The sequence below is a fragment of the Moschus berezovskii genome, chromosome 15, assembly GCF_049115385.1.
Source record: "Moschus berezovskii isolate FMDL1 chromosome 15, NW_MosBer_1.0, whole genome shotgun sequence".
NCBI classification, from domain to species: domain Eukaryota; kingdom Metazoa; phylum Chordata; class Mammalia; order Artiodactyla; family Moschidae; genus Moschus; species Moschus berezovskii.
Window position 1 is genome coordinate 67,500,462 of NC_142474.1, and position 22,596 is coordinate 67,523,057.

A 22,596-nucleotide genomic window follows, 5' to 3' on the forward strand; every position below is an offset into this window, starting at 1 on the left:
TTAGGGGGTTTCAGTTTGTTCTTCTTTCACATCAGTTCCTGACTACAAGATATGCTGATCAAGAACCATTTTAGCATCAGGTCCAGTAACAGAGGTGAAATGTTCCAGAGGCCTCCCACAGTCATGGAAACTCTAATCTCCACAATTAATCTCTTATACTATATCAATCATAGTACTTTTGCTTTTATAATCAAACTGTGAAAGTCGCTCAGTTATGTCTGACTCTTTGCAACCTCATGGACTGTAGCCTGTCAGGCTCCTCTGTCCACGGAATTCTCCAGGCAAGAATACTGGAGTGGGTAGCCGTTCCCTTCTCCAGGGGATCTTCCCAACCCAGGGATTGAACCCAGGTTCTCCGCATTGCAGGTGGATTCTTTACCGTCTGAGCCACCAGGGAAACTGCGGAATCAAACTGCAGCTGATACAAAAATGGTCTTTGTGGGTTCAAAACAAAGTACAAACTCCTTTGCATGGCAGATGTGACCTTCAAGTTGGCCTCAATCATTGCTTTCACCTTTCATCCTGTGCTGTGACTCACCTTCCCTCATATCTATGGTCCCATTATATGAACAAACTTGCTGCTTATCATATACAGTGTACTGTTTTAGGTTTTTTTTCTTTCAGTTTTACTGAGTATAATTGATATATCTGTTTACCACACTAGACTGAGTACCTTAAAAATGCTCTGTAACTTCAATGTCAATTACATTACACGACAGTAAGGACATATATTTGCAAGTTAAGTGTTAGCCACCTCTTGGCGACCCCATGGACTGTAGCCTGCATGCTCCTCTGTCCATGGAATTCTCAAGGGAAGAACACTGGAGTGGGTTGCTGGGTTGCTATTCTCTTCTTCAGGGGGGTCTTTCTGACCCAGGAATTGAACCTGGGTCTCTTGCATTGCAGGCCGGCTGATTCTTTACCATCTGACCACCAGGGGCTTCCCTATAATTGTAAAGGAAGGAGCATCTAGAAGAATCCTTTTTAACTTATTTTAATATTTACTCTTTTATGTTTCTTAAAACCCTTCAGTTCAGTTCAGCCTCTCAGTCGTGTCCTATTCTTTGCGACCCCATGAATCACAGCACGCCAGGCCTCCCTGTCTATCACCAACTCCCGGAGTTCACTCAAATTCATGTCCATTGAGTCGGTGATGCCATCCAGTCTCATTCTCTGTCGTCCCCTTCTCCTCCTGCCCCGAATCCCTCCCAGCGTCAGAGTCTTTTCCAGTGAGTCAACTCTCTGCATGAGAGTATTGGAGTTTCAGCTTTAGCATCAGTCCTTCCAATGAACACCCAGGACTTATCTCCTTTAGAATGGACTAGTTGGATCTCCTTGAGGTCCATGGGACTCTCAAGAGTCTTCTCCAAATGTACTATTTTACCTTACTTACGGTCATGTATAAGAAGTGGGCCCAGTCTTAATTAAATATTAATTAAATATCTGTAGGAAGACATGATCAAAAATGCTTTATTTACTGCAATAATCATTGTATAACAAAGATCAAATCATATCTCAAAAAAAAAGAATGCTTCATATTAGTCACTATACTGAAAGTACTAAAAGGCATTAGTGTTCCATGACATACATTTTAGGTAGAATTACAGGATTATATAGGGGTTCCACAGTGGCTCAGTGGTAAAGAATCCACCTGCAATGCAGGAGACGTGCCACTGGTTTGATTCATGGGTTGGTAAGATCCCCTGGAGGAGGGCATGGCAACCCACTTCAGTATTCTTGCCTGGAGTATCCCACAGAGAGAGGAGCCTGGATGGCTACAGTCCATAGGGGTGCAGAGTTCAACATGACTGAATTGACTAAGCACACATGGGTAGATATATAACTAGAAGGTACTTTAGGAACTGGTTTAATTTATCACACTCATCATTACATTTTGGTAAGAAGATCTAAACCAGAACAGCTACATAAATGAGCTACTTTTTAAACAAGTTTAACTGAATAACCTCAACTTCCTTTGTCTATGCTATTCTCCATGATTGAAAATCCACAGTACCAGCAAATGGTTATACAAGAGAAGTCACTGGCAGAAAAATTCTTACTCATTACCTAATGACCAACTTATTACATAAACCTTACAGCTCATTATAAAAACCTTAATGAACAGTTGCCAAAATGAAGTCTTAGATGTGAAAATGAAGGAGGAAACAGACAGAACAGGCTCCATCTTGAAAGCAGGACTCCATCTTGGGCCAGACTGTGGACTTTGAGCTATATGCCCAGTATCTATGGAGACAACATACAAACTGGAAAACCAGGTCCCCTGGATGGAAGAACCCCAGGACTCATACCTAGACTCTCCATTGCCTAAAAGAATATCCTAATTATCTGTGTAACCAAATAGAATCATAAATTCTATTATGCTTATTGGGGTATGACCACAGGCCTATTGATAATTGTCCACTGTTAACTACCTAGGCTTAAGGCATATGAATCACAGGTTAACTTTGATTTTTATCTTTCTCTTCCTTTATTCAGACTAGTTTCAGGGAATTTGGGGAGGTGGGTTTGGGCACGTACACTTAGGGTATATAAGGTTTTCACAAAAACTGGTTGGGGTCCTTGGCTAAGAGGAGACTCTACCTTGGGCCCGCTGGTGTAATAAACTGCACTTCACTATTTGCATTGTCCTTCTGAGTGAGTTTGTTTCCCGGAACGCGTGGCTACAACAAAATAAATACCCATGTCCTTTTCCAAGTATGCACAACTGATTGAAAGTGGAAAGGCTATAAAATAAAAGAGCAAGAAAAGAGTAGAGGAAGCAATAGATATTTAACACATAAAATCTTCCTTGTTTGAATAAGTTAGAAAAACTGTTAGCCTCTTACACTTTAGTGTTCGAGAAAAAGTTCAAGATGTAAAGCAAGAGTTTTGGGGATTGACTGACTCCTGGCTTCACTCCTTTTGTCCTTTAGTCATTAAGTGTTGTCCGACTCTTTCGCGACCCGCATGGACTGTAGCCCGCTAGCCTCCTCTGTCCATGGGATTTCCCAGGCAGGAATACTGGAGTTAGTTGTTATTCCCTTCTTTAGGGGATCTTCCCCACCCTGGGATCGAATCCATAGCTCCTGCACTGGCAGGCCAATTCTTTACCACCGAGCCACCTGGGAAGCCTTCCCTACAGACTCCTGTAATCACTGCTACTTGTTCTTGGACAAATCCTTTAATATGTTTCATTTCCTCATCGGTTAACACTCTACAGCGTTTCTGGAATATTTTATACACTTGGCAAGTATTAGCAGACACTCAGTAAGCCGCAGTCTTTATTACCTAGACGGTAACATAACAGCAACGACCTCAACGTTCACTAAACATCAGTTTAGTTCAGTCGCTCGGTCCTGTCCGACTCTTTGCGACCCCATGAACGGCCTCCCTGTCCCTCACCAACTCCCGGAGCTTGCTCAGACTCATGTCCGTCCAGTCGGTGACGCCATCCTACCATCTCACCCTCTGCCAGCCCCTTCTCCTCCCGCCTTCAATTAGTAAATATCAAGAGCAAGCAATGAGACCCCAGTTTTCCGAATCAAGTCCAGTCCCACGGGGATTCCTCAGAAAGACACCACAGAGGGTCGACTCCCTTCGGATGGAAGCGGATGTGGTGTTTCTGTAAGGAGCATAGAAGGCGGGATTTCCGGCCCAAAGGCTCCCCCGTCACAGGGCCGAGAAACCGAACTGGAACCGGTGGAGGAACTCCCGCCCTGGGGAGGGAGGTGTCCGGAAGCGCCGGGAGAGGGGGACTACATTTACCACAAGCCCGCGGGGGTGGGGGCGGGGGACGGCGAGGGGCGGGCATCGGGGACAGGCGGGCATTAACGGACAGGCCTTGCCCCCGCAGAATCAAGGTAAAGGCTGGCACTGCGGCTCCAGGGGAAGAGTAGATTTGGAATAGTCACCCTCCTAACCCATCCCGAACTGACAAAGGGACCTTGGCGACTTTCGGATTTCCGGGCCGCAGGACTCCACCCCCCAGAACCCAAAGCAGCGCCCCCACGGTGGGCCTGGGGCCGCTTCCTAGGTGCCTGACGATGCGGTTCGATGCGCTAGGAAGGCGAAGGCCCGGGGTCTACCCCTTTCTAGGGCTGTCGCGCCTGTACTGGGTCCTCGTTCGCCCCGACCCACGCCCTGTCTCCTGTTAGCGCTGGCTGGAGCGGTACCGTGCCCGGCTTCTTGGGGCTCGAAGTCGGGGGGTGATGTGTTCTTCCTACCCTCGCCCCGTCTAAGTAGCGGGCGACCTCGCCTCTCCTTTGGTTGTTGCTCGGACGTCCTTGTGTCGGGGCGGCTAAAGCTGTCGAAGGTCTGCGAGCCAAGCACTGCTAAGCACCTCCACCCAGCATCCCTAAATCCTTTCCTCTAACAGTGTTAGGAAGATTCCCACCCGGAGAGGCGAAGTGACTTGCCCCTAGGTCGGTCACAGAACTTTAAATGGCAGAACTTAAGGTTCGCACCAAGTCTCTCTGGATCTAAAGTACTTTACTTAAGCCCCATCACCTTTCTCCAGACCTTAACCTAAGACGCTGGGGACCACAGTTATTTTTTTTGTCCCGCGGCGCACCCCTCCCCCAACTCCCCAGCCCCCTACCCCGCGCGCTGCACCCCCGCGGCGGTCGCGCTGGCAAGGACAGTACGCTCAGGCCTGTTCGAACAGCGACCCCAGGGCCCTCCGGCGATCCAGTTTCCCTGCTCTCCTTTTCTGCCTTCTCCGGCCCAACTCCTCTGGGGAGGGACAGACAGCGCGCGTCACCGCCGCAGCCGCCGGGCGGGTGGGTGGAGTTTGCTGCGCGGCGGCAGCAGAGAGTGGGTCCCCCCACCCCCAAAGCTCTGGGGCGGGGCTGCCTGGAGGTCGCGGACGGACAGACCGACCTCGCCGGGATGGGGGGTGTGGCTGCTCCGCCAGGGTCCTGTGGGTGGGACGGCTGCACCGCGGCCACTGGTGCCCTGGGCCCCCACGCCTTCTGCTAGAGATGCTCTTCCTCTCGGTGAGTTGTTTTTCGGTCCGGGTGGCCCGGCCTCCCCAGCGTAGGTCACGCCCCGGGGAGGAGGAAGGAGCCGGGCCATCTCGGACGGTGTGGCCCGGAGAGGGCAGGGCCACGGGGAGCTGACCAGCTGCGCTTTCGAGTCCTCCTCCCTTCGGGAATGTTGATCCGCGGCTGCGCTCCATGTTTCAGTTTCATGCAGGCTCCTGGGAAAGCTGGTGCTGCTGCTGCTGCCTGATTCCAGGCGACAGACCTTGGGACCGGGGCCGGCGCTGGCGGCTGGAGATGGCGGACACGAGATCTGTGCACGAAACCCGGTTTGAGGCGGCTGTGAAGGTGATCCAGAGTTTGCCGAAAAATGGTACGTGCACTTGCGCCCCGCTGAAGAAGGACCCTGCAGAGGCCCAAGGCCCCAGTTTTCTGAATCTCCCCTCCTTGAACCTTCTGTCTGCTTCTGGTCTTGCTTATTTAACCTACTTGTTTTCTTCCTTGATTTCTGCATGCAGTTGAAGGGAGGTATCGGAAGTGAATTGACTGCCTGCTGATCTTCCAAGCCTGAAACAGATATAGTAATCCAGATCTTAAGTAGTTTGTATTGTTGAAAAATCTCGTCAGTTAATTACTGCGGATTTGGGTATGGTAAAATAAAATCTAGGATAGAGATGCCTGGGGTCGCATACTCATAAAGTCTACTTTCTGAAAACTTTTCATATGAAGGAAAAGAAAGGAAAAGAACCACTGTGTTCTCATGTAAAACGATTTCTCTTATTCAAAAAGTGCGTAAATATTTACTGCTTTAAAAGAACTGTTTCGTTGTAGTAGCGTTCTCTCTTTTACACTCGTTTGGAGTCTTGCCACTTAGCAGAAAAGTCATTGGAGTTGTTCTTTGATATTTGGCCTGTCATTTTTCTGACTTTTGTCAAGATTTTTGTCTATGTGGTTTGGTTATGACCTGTCTTGGTATGGTTTTCTTCCTGTTAATGCTGTTCAGGCTTTTGCAGAGCTTTTTGAACTTGTAATTTTATGTCTTTGACAAACGTTGGGAAGTTTAAGGCCATTATTCAGATTTTTTTTTTTTCCTGTGGAAAGGCTTGTAAAGGGGGACTTTGAGTTTCCACTTATCTTTCTGCATTATATGAATTATCTTTCACAATAAACTTATATTTTTAAAATGATGATTTTAAGTGTTATCATTGTGCCAGAGTGTAAAACTAACTGAATACAACACTAATATATTACTACAGTATTTAATGTCATGGTCACTATTTTTATGATCATTGGGCTAAGTAATTCATTGGGCTAAGTTCAGTACTATTAACAAACATTCATTAAGTGCAGATAAAAAAGGTTTTTAAAACAACTATACATAAAATAACTTTCCTTTCGTAATCTTCAAACATCAAATTGGAGGACACATGGGAGACTGAAAGAGAAGAGTGAATGAACAAAATTTAGAGAAATAACATAGGAACTTAGGTATTGATTTTTAAAACATCTGATTGAGAGAGTTTATAGGAAGGCATGGTGCTAAGAGTTTTGTTTAAATGGTACCTTCATCTTTATTTCTAAAACACGTGTTTTTATACTTCTTGAGAATTGATAGGATAGACTTGACGATAGTTTGTTATCTTTACTAGGATCATATATTGCTTATTAGGAGATCCATGTAAGTATAAATACAGTCTGTATTATATAACGTTTAAGAAGATATTGCAAAATCAAGAACCTCTGCCAAATGGCAACAGGATTAGGCAATGTTCTGCTGCTGCTAAGTCGCTTCAGTCGTGTCTGACTCTGTGTGACCCCATGGACGGCAGCCCACCAGGCTCCCCCGTCTCTGGGATTCTCCAGGCAAGAACACTGGAGTGGGTTGCCATCTCCCTTCTCCAATAGGCAATGTTCAGTACTGTACTGTTATTCGCTGAAATGAAATTGATAATAATTGAAGCAGAGCTATTATTATAATGAATCATTAATTATTTTTATAGTAAAACTTTTAAGTTGTGTCATCTGTCCTGGATTATTTTGCAAATAATCTTATAGTTTTTTTTTCTTGTTGCTTAATCTTTATTATGCAATAATAAAGAATCCTGTAGCATCTCGTTTGGTATACTCTTGGCCTTTAGAAATTTATTTTCCTATATAGTATTTTAAACACATATATATCAAATATATTATGCATGAGCACCTTGAGGACAAAGATTATACTTTATCCAGTGTCTTATACACAGGATACATTCAGTGTATGTTATTAGTTTTTGTTGTAACCTAATGTATCTGATGCTGGGAGAGATTGGGGGCAGGAGGAGAAGGGGACTACAGAGAATGAGATGGCTAGATGGCATCACCAACTCGATGGACGTGAGTTTGAATGATGGAACTGAATGTATTTGTTAGTCACCTTAACCAATAAACTTCAGTTGATTGACTTAATTTTGATGTTTTAAATTTGGGTTTGTGTTAGTGTAATAGGTAGCCATTTTAAACTGTAGTTTCTCCATTTTTCCCTGTCTGCTATGTAAAGACTCTATCACTGAAACACTCTATCTAATGGATACTCTTAAATGAGCATGTAGTGTATACTTAATTATTATTGTGATTTTGGAATTAATTATCTATTCCTGGCCAAAACTGAACCATCAGGTCTCAGCTTGTCTGTGTTGTAATTTTCACAATGTGTATGAGCTATTAGCTTTTGATAACTACATGTTATCAGATTATTATGCAATCTATGAAGTTTAAAAAATATTTTTACAGTTTTAATTTTTATTATAAATTTTGGAATAAAAGTAATATACATTAAATGTAAATTTTGAAAAAATAAAAGTAAGCAAAAAAGAAACTAGAAGTAATCTATATGCCTATGATCTAGCTATATCCTCTTTTAACATTTTGATGTGTTTCCTTCTACTCTGCTTTTTAAGTATGTAAGTATTTTGCAGAAATGGATTGTGCTGGTTATGCTGTTTTAAACTGCTGTTTTGTTCTCATTTCATAGTAGATCATGAAGCATTTTTCATGCTATTTTTTATATTTTTCTACAGTAAATTTTTAAATGATTTCTACTTGTCTTTATTTTCTGTATTTTATTTATTTTTTTTTTAAATTCATTTTCTATATTTTAAATTTTATTACAAAATAGCATATACTTTGTAATATAAAAATAGTGTGAGTGAAAGTTGCCTCATTCCCCATTTCTAAGTCCCAGAGATAGTGAGAATAATTTGATATGTATGTATCTAGAACACACATTCATGAATACAAGCTGGCTCTTACACACACATGTACAACTAATACATTTGCATATATATTTATTGTTTGAAGATGAAATAAGACAATAAAATTGTCTACAGCCTTTCCACTTACAATATGGCATGAACGTAATTCCATATTAGTACACAAAAGACAGCAAAAATTTTAAGGGCAGTAGTTATAAATAATCCTGTCATATATATGTATCAAAACTATTTAGCTTGTTATTATAAAACATTTATATTCCAGTTTTTCTCTGTTGTTAAATAGTATTGCAACTTATAGCATTAATTCAAACAATTTGAAATTTTTAAATATAAAAAAGTTTCCTGATATGCTCAAAACATGTATGAAGACTGATCCTTAAAAAACTGATGTGTCTAAAAACTATGGAGGTAGGAAATGAGATACTTATTTCATATTGGATTAATTCTTTTTCTACCACAGTGGGGTCGCTAAGGGTCAGACACGACTGAGCGACTTGACTTTCACTTTTCACTTTCACACATTGGAGAAGGAAATGGCAACCCACTCCAGTGTCCTTGCCGGGAGAATCCCAAGGATGGGGGAACCTGGTGGGCTTCCGTCTATGGGGTCATACAGAGTCGGACACGACTGAAGTGACTTAGCAGCATACACTGGTTGGCTGTAGCTCAACTTTGTAATCCATTGAGAAATAGGAAATCAAAAGAAGTTGAATTTCTTGCTGTTGCAATTTGAGTTAGCAGAGTATATATTTGACTTTTTCATTTATTCTAGTCAGTGTGATTTGTCACAATTTTTGGATAAAAATACCTTATTACAGTTGCATGATACAGTTATTCTATATTTTGGTTTTTTAAGGGACATTTACCAATTGTTTTGGTTACACTTATAGCATATTTGTTCATTTATTCTTTTATTTATTGAATTGTTGGGCATTCTTATGAAAGTGTTAAATCTCAGAGCTTTTTGATTTGACTCACGCTGGGTGGCATGTGGGATCTTAGTTCCCCAACCAGGTTACAAACCTGTGTCCCCTGAATTGCAAGGTGGATTCTAACTACTAGGCAGCCAGGGAATTTTATTTTTAAATCAAAGGAATAAAGAAGCTGAGCCATAACTTTTGTTTTTGTAAAATAGGAATAGTTTGAAATATTAATGAAGTATTAAAAAATCACTGTTATTCTATAGTATTTTTTTCATTTGGTGATATTTTAACTGTTAATGTTTATGGCATTGTGCTTTGTACCATTTATTAAATTTTATAAATAAAAAAAAATCACTGTTAGTATCAGTTCAGTTCAGTCACTCAGCCGTGTCCGACTCTTTGTGACCCCATAAATTGCAGCACACCAGGCCTCCCTGTCTATCACCAACTCCTGGAGTTTACCCAAACTCATGTCCATTGAGTCGGTGGTATAGCTTAGCTAATTTATTGCATTAAATGATCAATTTTATTCTCCAAGTGATCTTACTTAGTATATGTTTCCAACAGGTTCATTCCAGCCAACAAATGAAATGATGCTCAAGTTCTATAGCTTCTATAAGCAGGCAACTGAAGGACCTTGTAAACTGTCAAAGCCTGGCTTCTGGGATCCTGTTGGAAGATATAAATGGTAATTTTATGAAGAAAGCTATGAAAGAATTTTTAAGTTTAATAACATGATTATCATTTGACTGTTATTTATGTGGTTTTGTATTATTCTATGCATAAAGTATTCCAAGTATTGGATCCAGTTTTATCCTCCATGTGCTCTAACACAGTTTCACACAGGAAGGTCTTGGGGAAGAGAGAAAAACAATAAAACCACAAGAGGTGGGTGTATCAAAGATAAAAAAGCATTTTCAGTTAGTCTTTTCCTTTATGGAATTTTTTTTTTCCCTTTTTATTATGCCAAGAATGTCTCACAAACTGCATTTTAAAAAACCAAACTCTCCTGCTTCTTTTACCTGCCAAGAAAAAGACTGACTTTGGCTTGTCAGGTGACATGGTTAGCTTCGAGGCTTTAAGATAATAAGTAACTAGGAGCATGACTCAGGTTCTGGCTTACTTTTTATCTCAGCTATCACTCCTGTCCCACTGTACTTGAATAGAAATTTGATTTTTAATATATATTTAACAGAATCACAAAATACCTTTGCCATTTTTCCAACTGACCAACATTTGATGTTCTTAAACAAAATATCATGACCATACATCATGTAAGTCAGGAACAGAGTATGCTAACTGGCAGAGTAAGTCTTAAGAGCCATATGTTTCCATGGCTAAGTTCACCCTGCATTGGAAGTCCTTAAACTCCTTTGAGGATTTCTTAGTCCTGTACTTTCCTCTAAGATCTTTTTGAAAAGTCCCAAGATACTAGCTTAAAGGTTACAGCAATATGTTTTTTAAACTGTTTGAAGAAAATTTATTTATTAATGATTTTCCTCAGAATTGACCTTTGGTGGAGTTAAACTGCTTCTGGAAAATATCTCTAAAAAGAGAGGTTTTCATTTTAGGCAAAAATTTCAAGGGCTCTTCTCATCATCTAAGACTAAATTTTTCTTTTCCCTCACATTTTCAGTTTTTTTAGAAGAAAACTTTTCCATTTTTCAAGTGTCTAAGTTAGACTCTTATTTAAATTAACCAAAACTTCTGTTCATTTTAAACATGACTGTGACAATGCTTGTAAAATTTTCTAAAATGTTCATTTTTGTCAGTTTTCTTTATAGTGATAAAGACTTTAATAGAGTTTTTAGCAAATAATCATGAACAGTGTATAGTATCTGTGGCCTGTAGTCTGTATAATGTGGTCTCTGTAATCTATGATATATGTATATATTTTTTATACTTCTTAGTTTTAGATACTTCTCAATTTGCCATTTTACTCAGTGATTTTTTTTTTCAAGTTTGGTGCATTTAAAGAGATCCTTTGGAAACATGTTAATGTTTATATTAATAGCTTTAAGTAAAGCCTGTTTTAAATTAATGACCCTATAGCAGTAACTGTAAATTGCATTCTAAGCAATTGAAATCAGGTGTCTTTCTATTGTTATTTGGGTATCTTCATTTCTAGGGATGCGTGGAGTTCTTTAGGTGATATGACCAAAGAGGAAGCCATGATTGCTTACGTTGAAGAAATGAAAAAGGTAGGGAACATAATTCATAATAGAAAATAAAACTTTTCAGGGCCACCTTAATTTTTATATCAGCCTAATTAACTGCTTTGTTTTAAGAAATGAGATCGTATTACATTAGAATATAGAGTCTAGATTATTGACTTTATCAGGGCTTTATCTGTATCAAAGTTCATCTTAAGGTGCAGTTTTTTCTTGAAGGTAGATTACATCATGGTGACGTGCTATTTTGTTTTCTTTTTTTCATCTTTCCTATCTTTCTCTATAGTTGACTTCTGCAGAAAGTATATGAATAGGAACCTTTTAAAACATTGATTTCCCTTTCTGAGGAGTCTGGGACTTACCTGGACTATCTTTAAAACATTTCCGCTTTGAAACTTTTAATAAGAAATAGGTAATAAAACTGCCCAACAGTGTTCTCATACAAGTGTTGACTCATAAATTGAGATGTTCCTATCAGTAGATTTCTCACTAACAAGCTTTTTTCTGTGAATGCAAAAATTCTTCAGAAGGAGAATAAGATAAGGATGCTTTTAGTTTGTCTGGTAACTAGTAAGGAGGGCATTCTTTATTAATTAGCTCTTCCAGAAGCAATTTAATGAAGAAATCATTTTTAATTGTCATTTTAAAGATGATCTTAATGCCTTTTTATAAATGACCATTTGTATGTTGCGATAGATCAGAAGTTGTGAAATCTAGATCTGTCTGATAATATAAAATAACCTTTGAACATAAAGAAAATCTATAAAAAGGAATAGTTTTTGCTAGGTGCTTCGACAGTGTTAATCTCTTAGTATTCTTTATTTGGTAGATTCAGACTGATTTGCTTTGGTCTAATCTCTTCTACACTGCTCAGAGTTGTGCATTTTATTACATTTTCACAGTTTTATTTGGTGGACTTTGTTTATCTGTAACAGAGGTCAGAGCTTAGTTCTTTTGGTTGTTAACTGTATCAGTAGCACAACAAAGAAGCCTTTCAAAAACAGAGAGAAAGATAATCTACAGCTTTGGTTTGATACCTTTCTTTTTTTTTTTTTTTTACCTTAAATATTGTCATAATCTTTCCTCATTCCCTCCATTTTAATTCTTTAGTGGTAATTTTAATTATATTTTGTAGATAGATAGAGAAAAGATAGATCCCTGTTATTTAAAAATGGAAGGAAAACCAATAGTGGTATCATATTAAACATACTGTGCAGCAACTAGCTTTCTGCCTGTAAAAAAAAATTATAGATATTTTCCCGATCAGCACACACAGAACTAATCTTAGACTTTTTAATATCTGTAAAATATTCCATATATACATATATAGGTAGGAGGTGGGAGGGAGATTTGAGAGGGGACATATGTATATCAATGGCTGATTCATGTTGATGTATGGCAGAAACCAACAATATTGTAAAGCAGTTATCCTCCAATTAAAAATAAATTTTAAAAATTCCACATATAGAAATAATTTCTCAGTCACCAGCTGATGACTGTTTATTTGAATGCTTTTTCATTTAATTTACCTTGCCTTTTAACTCTGATGGTTCTAAATTGGCCCATAGTTATGAAGATATCTGAAAGTGGTTACCATTTCTTAACTTCCTTAAAGTACCTTTTTAAATACCCAACACAAGAATTTTACTTTAGTCCCACAGTTTTCTATTTTATTTTACATTAGTGCCTTTAGTGTTTAATGCACAATATATGGAGAAGGAAATGGCAACCCACTCCAGTGTTCTTGCCTGGAGAATCCCAGGGACAGAGGGGCCTTGTGGGCTGCTGTCTATGGGGTCGCACAGGGTTGGACACGACTGAAGTGACTTAGCAGCAGCAGCAGCACAATATATAGGTTATCATGTAAAATTTTACACGAAGCTTTGTAAAGTAGTTTTCAAAATGAGAATGCTTTTAAATCTTAGCCTGAAATTTTTCTAGGGTAGTATATACATTAATATGTAATTAACATAGATACTTCGAGGAGTCTGTAAAGGAACTTCTCAAAGTATATCAGTAAGTAAATTATAAATATATTATTTGGTCCTAGTGTGGATCACATTAATAGTTGATTTTCACAAGATTTGTTTCATTTCATTACAGATTCTCGAAACTATGCCAATGACTGAAAAAGTTGAAGAATTGCTACATGTCATTGGTCCATTTTATGAAATTGTAGAAGACAAAAAAAGTGGCAGAAGTTCTGATTTAACCTCAGGTTGGGCTCTTAACCTATTTTTTCATTCAGCAATTGATAATATTATGTGTGTATTAATATTTATATATTTAATTTTTTTTTCACTTTCACATGCCAGTCCGACTGGAGAAAATCTCTAAATGCTTAGAAGGTAGGAATAATGAAATCCATGTGAAACTTTTGTTCAAAATTTACATGTTAGAAGAATTCTGCACAAATTTATATAACTTAACGAGCTTTTCACTCAGAAGTTTTTTTTCTAAGCAGATACATTGCACCAAGTTCCAAAATATTATAAACCCTAATTTTTAACCCTGAGTTATTCAAATATGACAGATGGTTCATTTGTATACGGAATCGTAACAAAATTCATGGTTTTGTTTTTATGATTCATATTTTATATTCTCTGTTTGCTTTATGAATTGTATTAGCAGTGCTATGGCTGAAATAACTTGCTAGCTAATTTTAAGAGATTATGTTTATAGTATGGTTTCACTTTAGTGTAGCTAGAGTTTTAGAGTGTTTAAAACAAGACGTTAGTGAATTCACCTCACTTGTCTTTTTTTTTTTAGAATTCTGTTTTCATGTTCTCAGTAAAGAATTGAAAGGCTTATGTTTTATGTACTAGCAGGAGCTGAATAATCTGCAGATTTGCTGGTATTAACTGTCAACATTTGCTCTTCAAATTGTTTTAGAAAGCAGAGTGAAATGAGCCAGTAAGAGTCATTTTAAATGACAATCATATATGTTTTAAATAAAAATCAGCTTGGCCATCCTTACTTTCTTTTTCCCTGGCATCCCATTCCATCTTTTACTAATTGATGGAAACAGTAATCTTCCTGTCCTGTCATAAGGCCTGCAGATTGTGTCTGCCATCATAACTGACAGTGATTTTTACTGTGTATGACTCAGTACCACACCCTGTGTATCTGATTTGTCTACTCAAGGGGTCAAACATTAGCGAATCACCTTCTTTATATTTCATACTTACTCAAGTCAGAAAAGACTATCAATGTTTTCTTTCTCTGAAGTGTGTTGCTAGGATGCAGAAGGGAATAATTCTGGACCTGGTTTGGCTGTGTCCAGCCTACAACCAGAGGCAAATGTTGAAAAAACTAATGAAGTTTCAGATAATGAAGTCTCAGATCCATAATCCCTTAGCTATAATTAAAAATTTCGAAAGGCTTGATAAAGCTTTTTTGGTAACTCATTTAGTAGAAAAACGTGTCCTAATATGTATAGGAGGAGCAAACCTTGATCTGAAATGACATGAGGCTATTTTAAGTTTTTATTCTAATTTTGCCTATTACTATGTTTTGCTGTAAAAATATTATTTTAAAAAAATTTTTTAGTGAGAGCTGCCTTAGACTCTATTGAAAGTATGGTATAATATATATTATATACCGTATATGACCTTTCAAAGTTAGAAAACTCTGGATTTCAAATCATATCTAGATCCAAGGATTCTGAGGGATGTGGACCTACACCATAATTTATTTAACCTGTGCCTTTGTAAAGGAATTTAGATTGTTTCCTCTTCTGATCTTCGAAGCCTGCTGCTGAAAGTAACCGTGTACAAATGTCATTTTACATAGGTGGAACTATACAAGTAATAAATTATATTAGAAATATAATTGCTAAATCACAAGTTATTTGTGTTTGATGGGTGTTTCCACTTTTGTAAGGTATTGCCAAATTGCAAGACAGTTTGTAATCTTGACTTTTTTATGTTTTTTTTTAAACAAAGAATCTTATTAAAAAGTAGTTCTTTTTGTTCTTCGGAGAAGGAAATGGCAACCCACTCCAGTACTCTTGCCTGGAAAATCCCACGGGCGGAGGAGCCTGGTAGGCTGCAGTCCATGGGGTTGCTAAGAGTCGGACACGAATGAGCGACTTCACTTTCGCTTTTCACTTTCATGCATTGGAGAAGGAAATGGCAACCCACTCCAGTGTTCTTGCCTGGAGAATCCCAGAGACGGGGGAGCCTGGTGGGCTGCTGTCTATGGAGTCGCACAGAGTCGGACACGACTGAAGCGACTTAACATGCATGCATTCATTGGAGAAGGAAATGGCAACCCACTCCAGTATTCTTGCCTGGGGAATCCCAGGGACAGAGGAGCCTGGTGGACTGCCGTCTATGGGGTTGCACAGAGTCGGACACGACTGAAGTGACTTAGCAGCAGCAGCAGCTTTTTGTTCTTACTAAAAGTAGGCCAAGTAGAACAGATTATCTATGTCATATGGGCTTTTTTAGAACATACATGGTAAGTTTTGAAATCAGGAAATATGAGCTTTCCAACTTTGTTCTTTTTGTCAGATCTTTTCTTTGTTCTTTTTGTTTTGTCGGTTCTTTATTCCTTACATTTCCTTATGCATTTCAGAATTAGCTTGTCAGTTTTTATAAAAATGCCTAGCCGAGATTTTGTTAGGGATTATAATGAATTATAGATCATGTATTGTCAGCTCAACAATATTACCTTCCAATCCATTTCTTTAGATCTTCTTTCTTTCAACAGTGTACTATCATTTGCAGTGTATAGTTCTTACACTGTCTTTTGTCAAATGTGTGGCTATTTTATTCTTTTTGCAGCTATTGTAAATTGACTCTTCTAATTTCATTTTTGGATTGTTTATTGGTAGCTTGTAGAAATACATTGATTTTCGTGTATTGATCTTGTATCTTACAACCTTACTGGACCACTTATTATTTTTAATAATTTTTTGGTAGATTACTTAGCATTTTCTGTGTATAAGAGCATGTCATTTGCAAACAGAGGTCATTTGACTTCTTCCTTTCCAATCTGGTTGCCTTTTATTTATTTTTCTTGCCTGATAGCCCCAGTTCAGTTCAGTTCAGTCGCTCAGTCGTGTCCGACTCTCTGTGACAGCACGCCAGGCCTCCCTGTCCATCACCAACTCCCGGAGTACACTCAAACTCATGTCCACAGAGTCGGTGATGCCATCCAGCCATCTCATTCTCTGTCATCCCCTTCTCCTCCCGCCCCCAACCTTTCCCAGCATCAGAGTCTTTTCCAGTGAGTCAACTCGTCGCATGAGGTGGCCAAAGTATTGCAGTTTCAGCTTTATCATCAGTCCTTCCAATGAACACCCAGGATTGATCTCCTTCAGAATGGATTGGTTGGATCTCCTTGCAGTATAAGGGACTCTCAAGACTCTTCTCCAACACCACAGTTCAAAAGTGTCGATTCTTCGGCGATCAGCTTTCTTCACAGTCCAACTCTCACATCCATACATGACCACGGGAAAAACCATTGCCTTGACTAGACGGACCTTGGTTGGCAAAGTAATGTCTCTGCTTTTTAATATACTATCAAGGTTGGTCATAACCTTCCTTCCAAGGAGCAAGCGTCTTTTAATTTCCTGGCTGCAATCAGCATCTGCAGTGATTTTGGAGCCCCCAAAAATCAAGTCTGACACTGTTTCCACTGTTTTCCCATCTATTTCCCATGAAGTGATGGGACCAGATGCCATGATCTTTGTTTTCTGAGTGTTGAGCTTCAAGCCAACCTTTTCACTCTCCTCTTTCACTTTCATCAAGAGGCTTTTGAGTTCCTCTTCACTTTCTGCCATAAGGGTAGTGTCATCTGCATATCTGAGGTTATTGATATTTCTCCCGGCAATCTTGATTCCAGCCTGTGCTTCTTCCAGCCCAGCGTTCCTCATGATGTACTCTGCATAGAAGTTAAATAAGCAAGGTGACAATATACAACCTTGACGTATACCTTTTCCTATTTGGAACCAGTCTGTTGTTCCATGTACAGTTCTGACTGTTGCTTCCTGACCTGCATACAGGTTTCTAGAACTTATAGTACATCTTTGTCTTGTTCCTTGTTTTAGGAACAAAGCATTCAATCTTTTAACATAAAGTATGATTCTAGTTGTAAGTTTTCATAAATGCCCTTTATCAGATTGAGAAATTTCTCTTATGTTCTCAGTTTCTTCAGTATTATATTGTTGAGTGTTGGGTTTTGTCAAGTGCCGTTTCTGCATCCATTGTGATAATCATGGGGTTTTGTTCTTTAGTCAGCTACTATGGTGTACTATGTCGATTTTTGGATGTTGAGTAGCTCTTATTAATAATTCTTCATGCTTTCTGCAGCTCTCATCATAGAGGTGATACGGGGCAGCTTTTGTTGCTGTCTGGTGTTTCCCTAACAAACATCCATTTGACGAGAGGGGTTAGGCGGTTCTCTGTTGCTTTCTTTGTTGAAGGTGTCTGTGAGTGGTGGGTGTTTCTACATTTTACTTATTGTCAGTTTTTATTAATTTTTTCTGGTTGTCAGGGGAAGAGTAAGGCAGATTCAAAAGCTGTGCTATCATCATGATTCTTTGAGAGGGAACAGAGCTCAATGTTGACTATAGAGTTGAAGTTTTACTTGTTACTGCTACTGTTTAGGGAGATTTAAATAAGGCTATGAGCCTGACTGTTAAAGATGAATGGAGATTTAATAGATTATTTGAGATGTGTGGAAGCATCCAGAATGGACCTGTATAATTGAAAATAAAGCCCAGATGTTTGTGGAGGAAGACCACTGTTTTTGGCCAAGAGCCACTTAGGATGCCTTCAATATCTCAGAGTTATGGAAATATATTCCCCAGTGTCTCAGAATGTGGTCCAGGAACCATCAGTATTGGCATCACATAGGAGCTTTATGGAAATCTAGAATCTTAGATTACCCCAGATTTACCGATTCAGAACCTTCATTTTAACTAGATCTCAGGTGATTCCTATCCATGATAATGTTTGAGAACCTTTGATGTATTTACTCTCAAGGTATGACTTTGGGTTAATAGAACAATTTGCCCCTTTTAAGTGACTGATCGCATTAACTAATGCTTTTTCTTTTTTTAAATTCATGCTTAAAAAAAGATTAACTTTCCATTTACTGTGTAAAGACATAGTAATGTGATTTGTGCACCTGAAGCCCTAAAGGTAATAAAAGGATAAAAAACTTTTTAATGCAGTCCAGCCGTAATATTTATGAGTGCTTTTAGGGCCAGAGGTGTTTATGTTTTCAGCATGCTAATGTATGTAACAACTGTCTCTTCATTTACTGTGTATAAAGATCATTCATCTCTTACCTTTACATTTTGATCAGTGTTAAAATAATTTATCCTCTGCCTTGTTTAGAAAGAATTTAAGATAGTGTTACTATTTTGTTGTGAACAGATAACTGGAGGAATTAATATAATGTACATATATTTATAGTTGAAGAAAATAATACTGTTAATTATATATTAACATTCTAACTTTTTACTTCAAGATTATTTTATTAGTTATTTGTGAATTACACAAGGTATTATTTGTAAATTACAACATGATTATGTGTTACAGCATAAAGTTGAAATGGTCATTTTGTATTTTAGATCTTGGTAATGTTCTAGCTTCTACTCCAAATGCCAAAACTGTTAATGGTAAAGCTGAAAGCAGTGATAGTGGAGCTGAATCTGAGGAAGAAGAGGCCCAAGAAGACATGAAAAGACCAGAACAACGTGAACGTGATAGTGGTAATCTTTGGGCGATGGGCTGATCATTTTGCATTAACTAAGATGAAAAGCTGTGGAGAGGTGTGGACTAACTTGGCATTGTGTGTGATCAGGGCACATGGAGGGCCTGGACTCTTGACCCCTAACCAGGTTTGTTGTGGACCAAGAGGCTCTACTACAGAGTTCAGGGACAGCCAGCCTTAAGCATAGATGGGCTGATGTCAATTGAAGGCTAACAAGGATAGGCCACTCCTGTAAATGTAGTGCCTGAAATGCTGCATTAGAAATATATTCCATTTATAAATATGCATATTGTTACCAAGGAGAGGATACAAGTTAAGCCCTGAATATCTTGTCAAGAATAGCATGGGTTCCAGAGAATAGGATCCAGGCAGAGATTCTGATGAACAGGGAATGTTGGAATCATGGGGTACTGCACTGAGGGGGCCTTGTGAGTAAGAATACCATTGATTCTTCGGGAGATTGTTTTAGAAAGAGGGGTCAGAAAGACACTAAAACAAACCATACAGCTTAGTTTTGCCTTCACTTTCCAATGAAGTCTGACAAGTAATACCTTCTTTGAAGGCTCTTTTTATTGGCTATGTAGATTTGTTAGTTTGACTGGATCTCAAAGCAATTTGCCTATGCCTGAGAGAGTGAAAGGACCTTGAGAGAGTAACTCTTTTTCGAAAGAGATTTGAGGAGATTCACATGCAACCGAAGCAGTTTTGAAACCAACACAGTTTGGATGAGCTCTCAGCATGTAATTAACCCATTTTCAAGGAGCACCTTGTCTCTCTTCCAAGTAGGAAGCCCTTCAAAAGGATTATCTTAGGCTAGAGGAACGACTACCCAATATTAGAACATAGTGTACAGAAGTCCTCCTGCAGTTAACTTCTATGAATCTCTCCCTTTTCACATGACAGATAAGAAAATGATGAAGAATTCTGCAGACCATAAGAATTTGGAAGTCATTGTCACTAATGGCTATGATAAAGACAGCTTTGTGCAGGGCATACAGAACAGCATTCATGCCAGTCCTTCCCTGAATGGCCTATGCACTGAGGAAGTAAAATCTGTAGATGAAAACTTGGAGCAAACTGGAAAAACTGTTGTCTGCGTTCACCAAGGTACTGTCCCCATCAAAATTTGTTTCTCTGGCTTCTTTCCTATGAATAAAATACTCTTTTAGTAATTTTAAGATATTTAGGAGCAGCTGAGAATTTTAAAAAACCTCTTATGAGTAACATTTTAGGGTTTATTACTATTATAAGGGTTATCTATTTGAAAGACTGAATTAGGGCTAGGGCTTTTCTGTTTTATTGAGACATTTTTTATTGTGTTTTTATATGGCATTTTAAAATAAAATCTTGGAAATTTTTGCTTTTGTTACTGATGTTTCTTTTAACTCATACTCTAATTATATGACACTTTTGTTCTCAAGTCAGCAAGGTAAGTTACAGTCTTTTCATAAGTTAGGGCTCTAGAGATGAGTGTATGTATACATACTCACAGTGAATTATTGACATTGCTGCAGTTCACTCAAGAAACCAAGAAATACCATTTCTTAATATAACAACCAAACATGCATGGTTGCATCCCAGATTTAGGGCCCTAGCAGTCAGTTTTTTTCTTATATGTTATTAGATTTTTATAAGCTTGATCTGGACAGTGTCTTTGTAAAATTCCATGATAAAATACTTTGTAATCTTTTTACATAAAAATTAGATTGAATTTAAATTTTTGGTAAGTTAAAATAAATCAACTTTAATATTTCTATTCCAGTATGAAAATAATATAGAGCCGATAAGTTTTGAAAATGAAATAAATGCATTTTTCTTCAATTAGAGAATAACTATTCTACCTGGATATTTGTTTATATTTAGATGTAAACGATGATCATGTTGAAGATATTTCAGGAATTCAGCATTTGACAAGTGATTCAGACAGTGAAGTTTACTGTGATTCCATGGAGCAATTTGGGCAAGAAGAGGTAAAAATAACATTTTTTTAATTGGTAAGTTTTCAAAGTGGTATATTCAAATTCCATGCATAACTTCTGCTAATAACAGATGTGTATGCTTTTCACCACTTTGAAAACATACCTGTAAAATGTTTAAACATTTGTATTTTGTTTTTTTGTGAGTTAAAAAATATATAAAATTTCTGACTATTCAAAATATTTAAATATTATAATTTATAATGTATTTACACTTATAAATATTCTGAGAGAGGTGGGATGGGAGGCAGAAGGTGGATTCCTTATGCTAGTTCTTACATCTGAGACATTAACAGTCAAGACAATTGAATAACTTAAACAAGTAAATCTGTTCTTCACATTGACTAATACGTTAGACTGAAATTTTGAGTGGAAATACTTTTTAAAATTTCAGTTAATTAAGATTTGGTATTGAAACCAAACTTTGGATAAACCATTAAAGTACATATTTTATTTTTTCTTTTTGACAACTTTTCCTGGTAACAGCTAAGGTGGTTTTGACAGTTGTATTTATGCTTGTTGTTTATATATCCCACCCCCTAGTCTTTGCCCACCCGTATTCTAACACAGTTCCTTCTAAATTTCTTTTCAATTTATTTTATTTTTAATTTCATTAATTCATTATTTTTAATTTCATTGAGGTATAATTGATTTACAGTGTTACAGTGCTTTTTGAACACATTAACTGTAGGTATTTAAATGTTTCTTGGATGATTGACTCATGAGAACAGTTCATTGCCAAGTCTCTCAGTTCTTGGCTCATAGATGAATCATCTCCATCTCATTTCTTCCCTGCAGATGAGAGGCAGAAAATGAGTTGTCATTTTTTAGAAAAATAATATTTTCTATGATAACATAAAAAAAACACTTTATAAAGCCAGTAATTCTTCAGTTGTCATAAGAACTTGGTGATGTACAACTGTTTTCCATTTGTAGTCTTTAGACGGCTTTATATCAAACAGTGGACCATTTTCCTATTACTTGGGTGGTAATCCCAGTCAACCGTTGGAAAGTTCTGGTTTTCCTGAAGATGTTCAAGTACTTCCTGGGAACGGCAGCACTGGGGACATGCAGGTCGCAGCAGTTGAAGGCAAAGGTGAAGTAAAGCGTGGGGGAGAGGACGGCGGGAGTAACAGTGGAGCCCCGCACCGTGAGAAACGGGCTGGAGAAAGTGAGGAATTCTCTAACATTAGGAGAGGGAGAGGTATGTGGTACTTGTTTTTTGTTCTCACTGTCTTTGTAAAGGAATTAATGAAATGGGGAGGTTCTTGATAGGAGAGGCACCAGGACTGTCCCTTGTCAAAGGGAGTGTTGCGAGTTATCCTCGGAACATCTGACCATTTCCTTTATGTCTGGTTCTCTCCTTTGACTCTATAGGGCATAGCACTATATTCTTTGACGATATGGGGGAAAACATGTCTATTTCCACATCTTCTATACACTTCTTTAAGGTAGCCAAGTGTGTGTCCTGTCACCTCTGTTTTTATTTTTGTCTTTTGGCCGTGCCATGCAGCATACAGGATCTTATTTCCCGATCAGGAATTGAACCCCTGCCCCCTGCAGTGGAA

The 22,596-nt window shown here is 38.3% G+C and overlaps 1 protein-coding gene across 2 annotated transcripts in view; it reads left to right on the forward strand.

Annotated features, from left to right (window-relative positions):
- Nucleotides 1–3,796: 3,796 nt before the first annotated feature.
- ACBD5 (acyl-CoA binding domain containing 5) overlaps nt 3,797–22,596 on the forward strand; it is a 31,240-nt gene continuing 12,440 nt past the window's right edge. Inside the window, exons 1-9 of one of the 2 annotated variants that reach the window (XM_055427746.2) lie at nt 3,797–3,860; nt 5,184–5,352; nt 9,721–9,841; nt 11,282–11,354; nt 13,428–13,542; nt 18,910–19,050; nt 19,956–20,159; nt 20,916–21,022; nt 21,965–22,232. In XM_055427746.2, the coding sequence (XP_055283721.1) occupies nt 5,277–5,352; nt 9,721–9,841; nt 11,282–11,354; nt 13,428–13,542; nt 18,910–19,050; nt 19,956–20,159; nt 20,916–21,022; nt 21,965–22,232 (1,105 nt within the window). In that variant the 5' untranslated portion in view covers nt 3,797–3,860; nt 5,184–5,276. Of the gene's footprint in view, nt 3,861–4,797; nt 4,995–5,183; nt 5,353–9,720; nt 9,842–11,281; nt 11,355–13,427; nt 13,543–18,909; nt 19,051–19,955; nt 20,160–20,915; nt 21,023–21,964; nt 22,233–22,596 lie in introns of those variants that run through there. The other variant, XM_055427739.2, reaches the window with a different exon arrangement.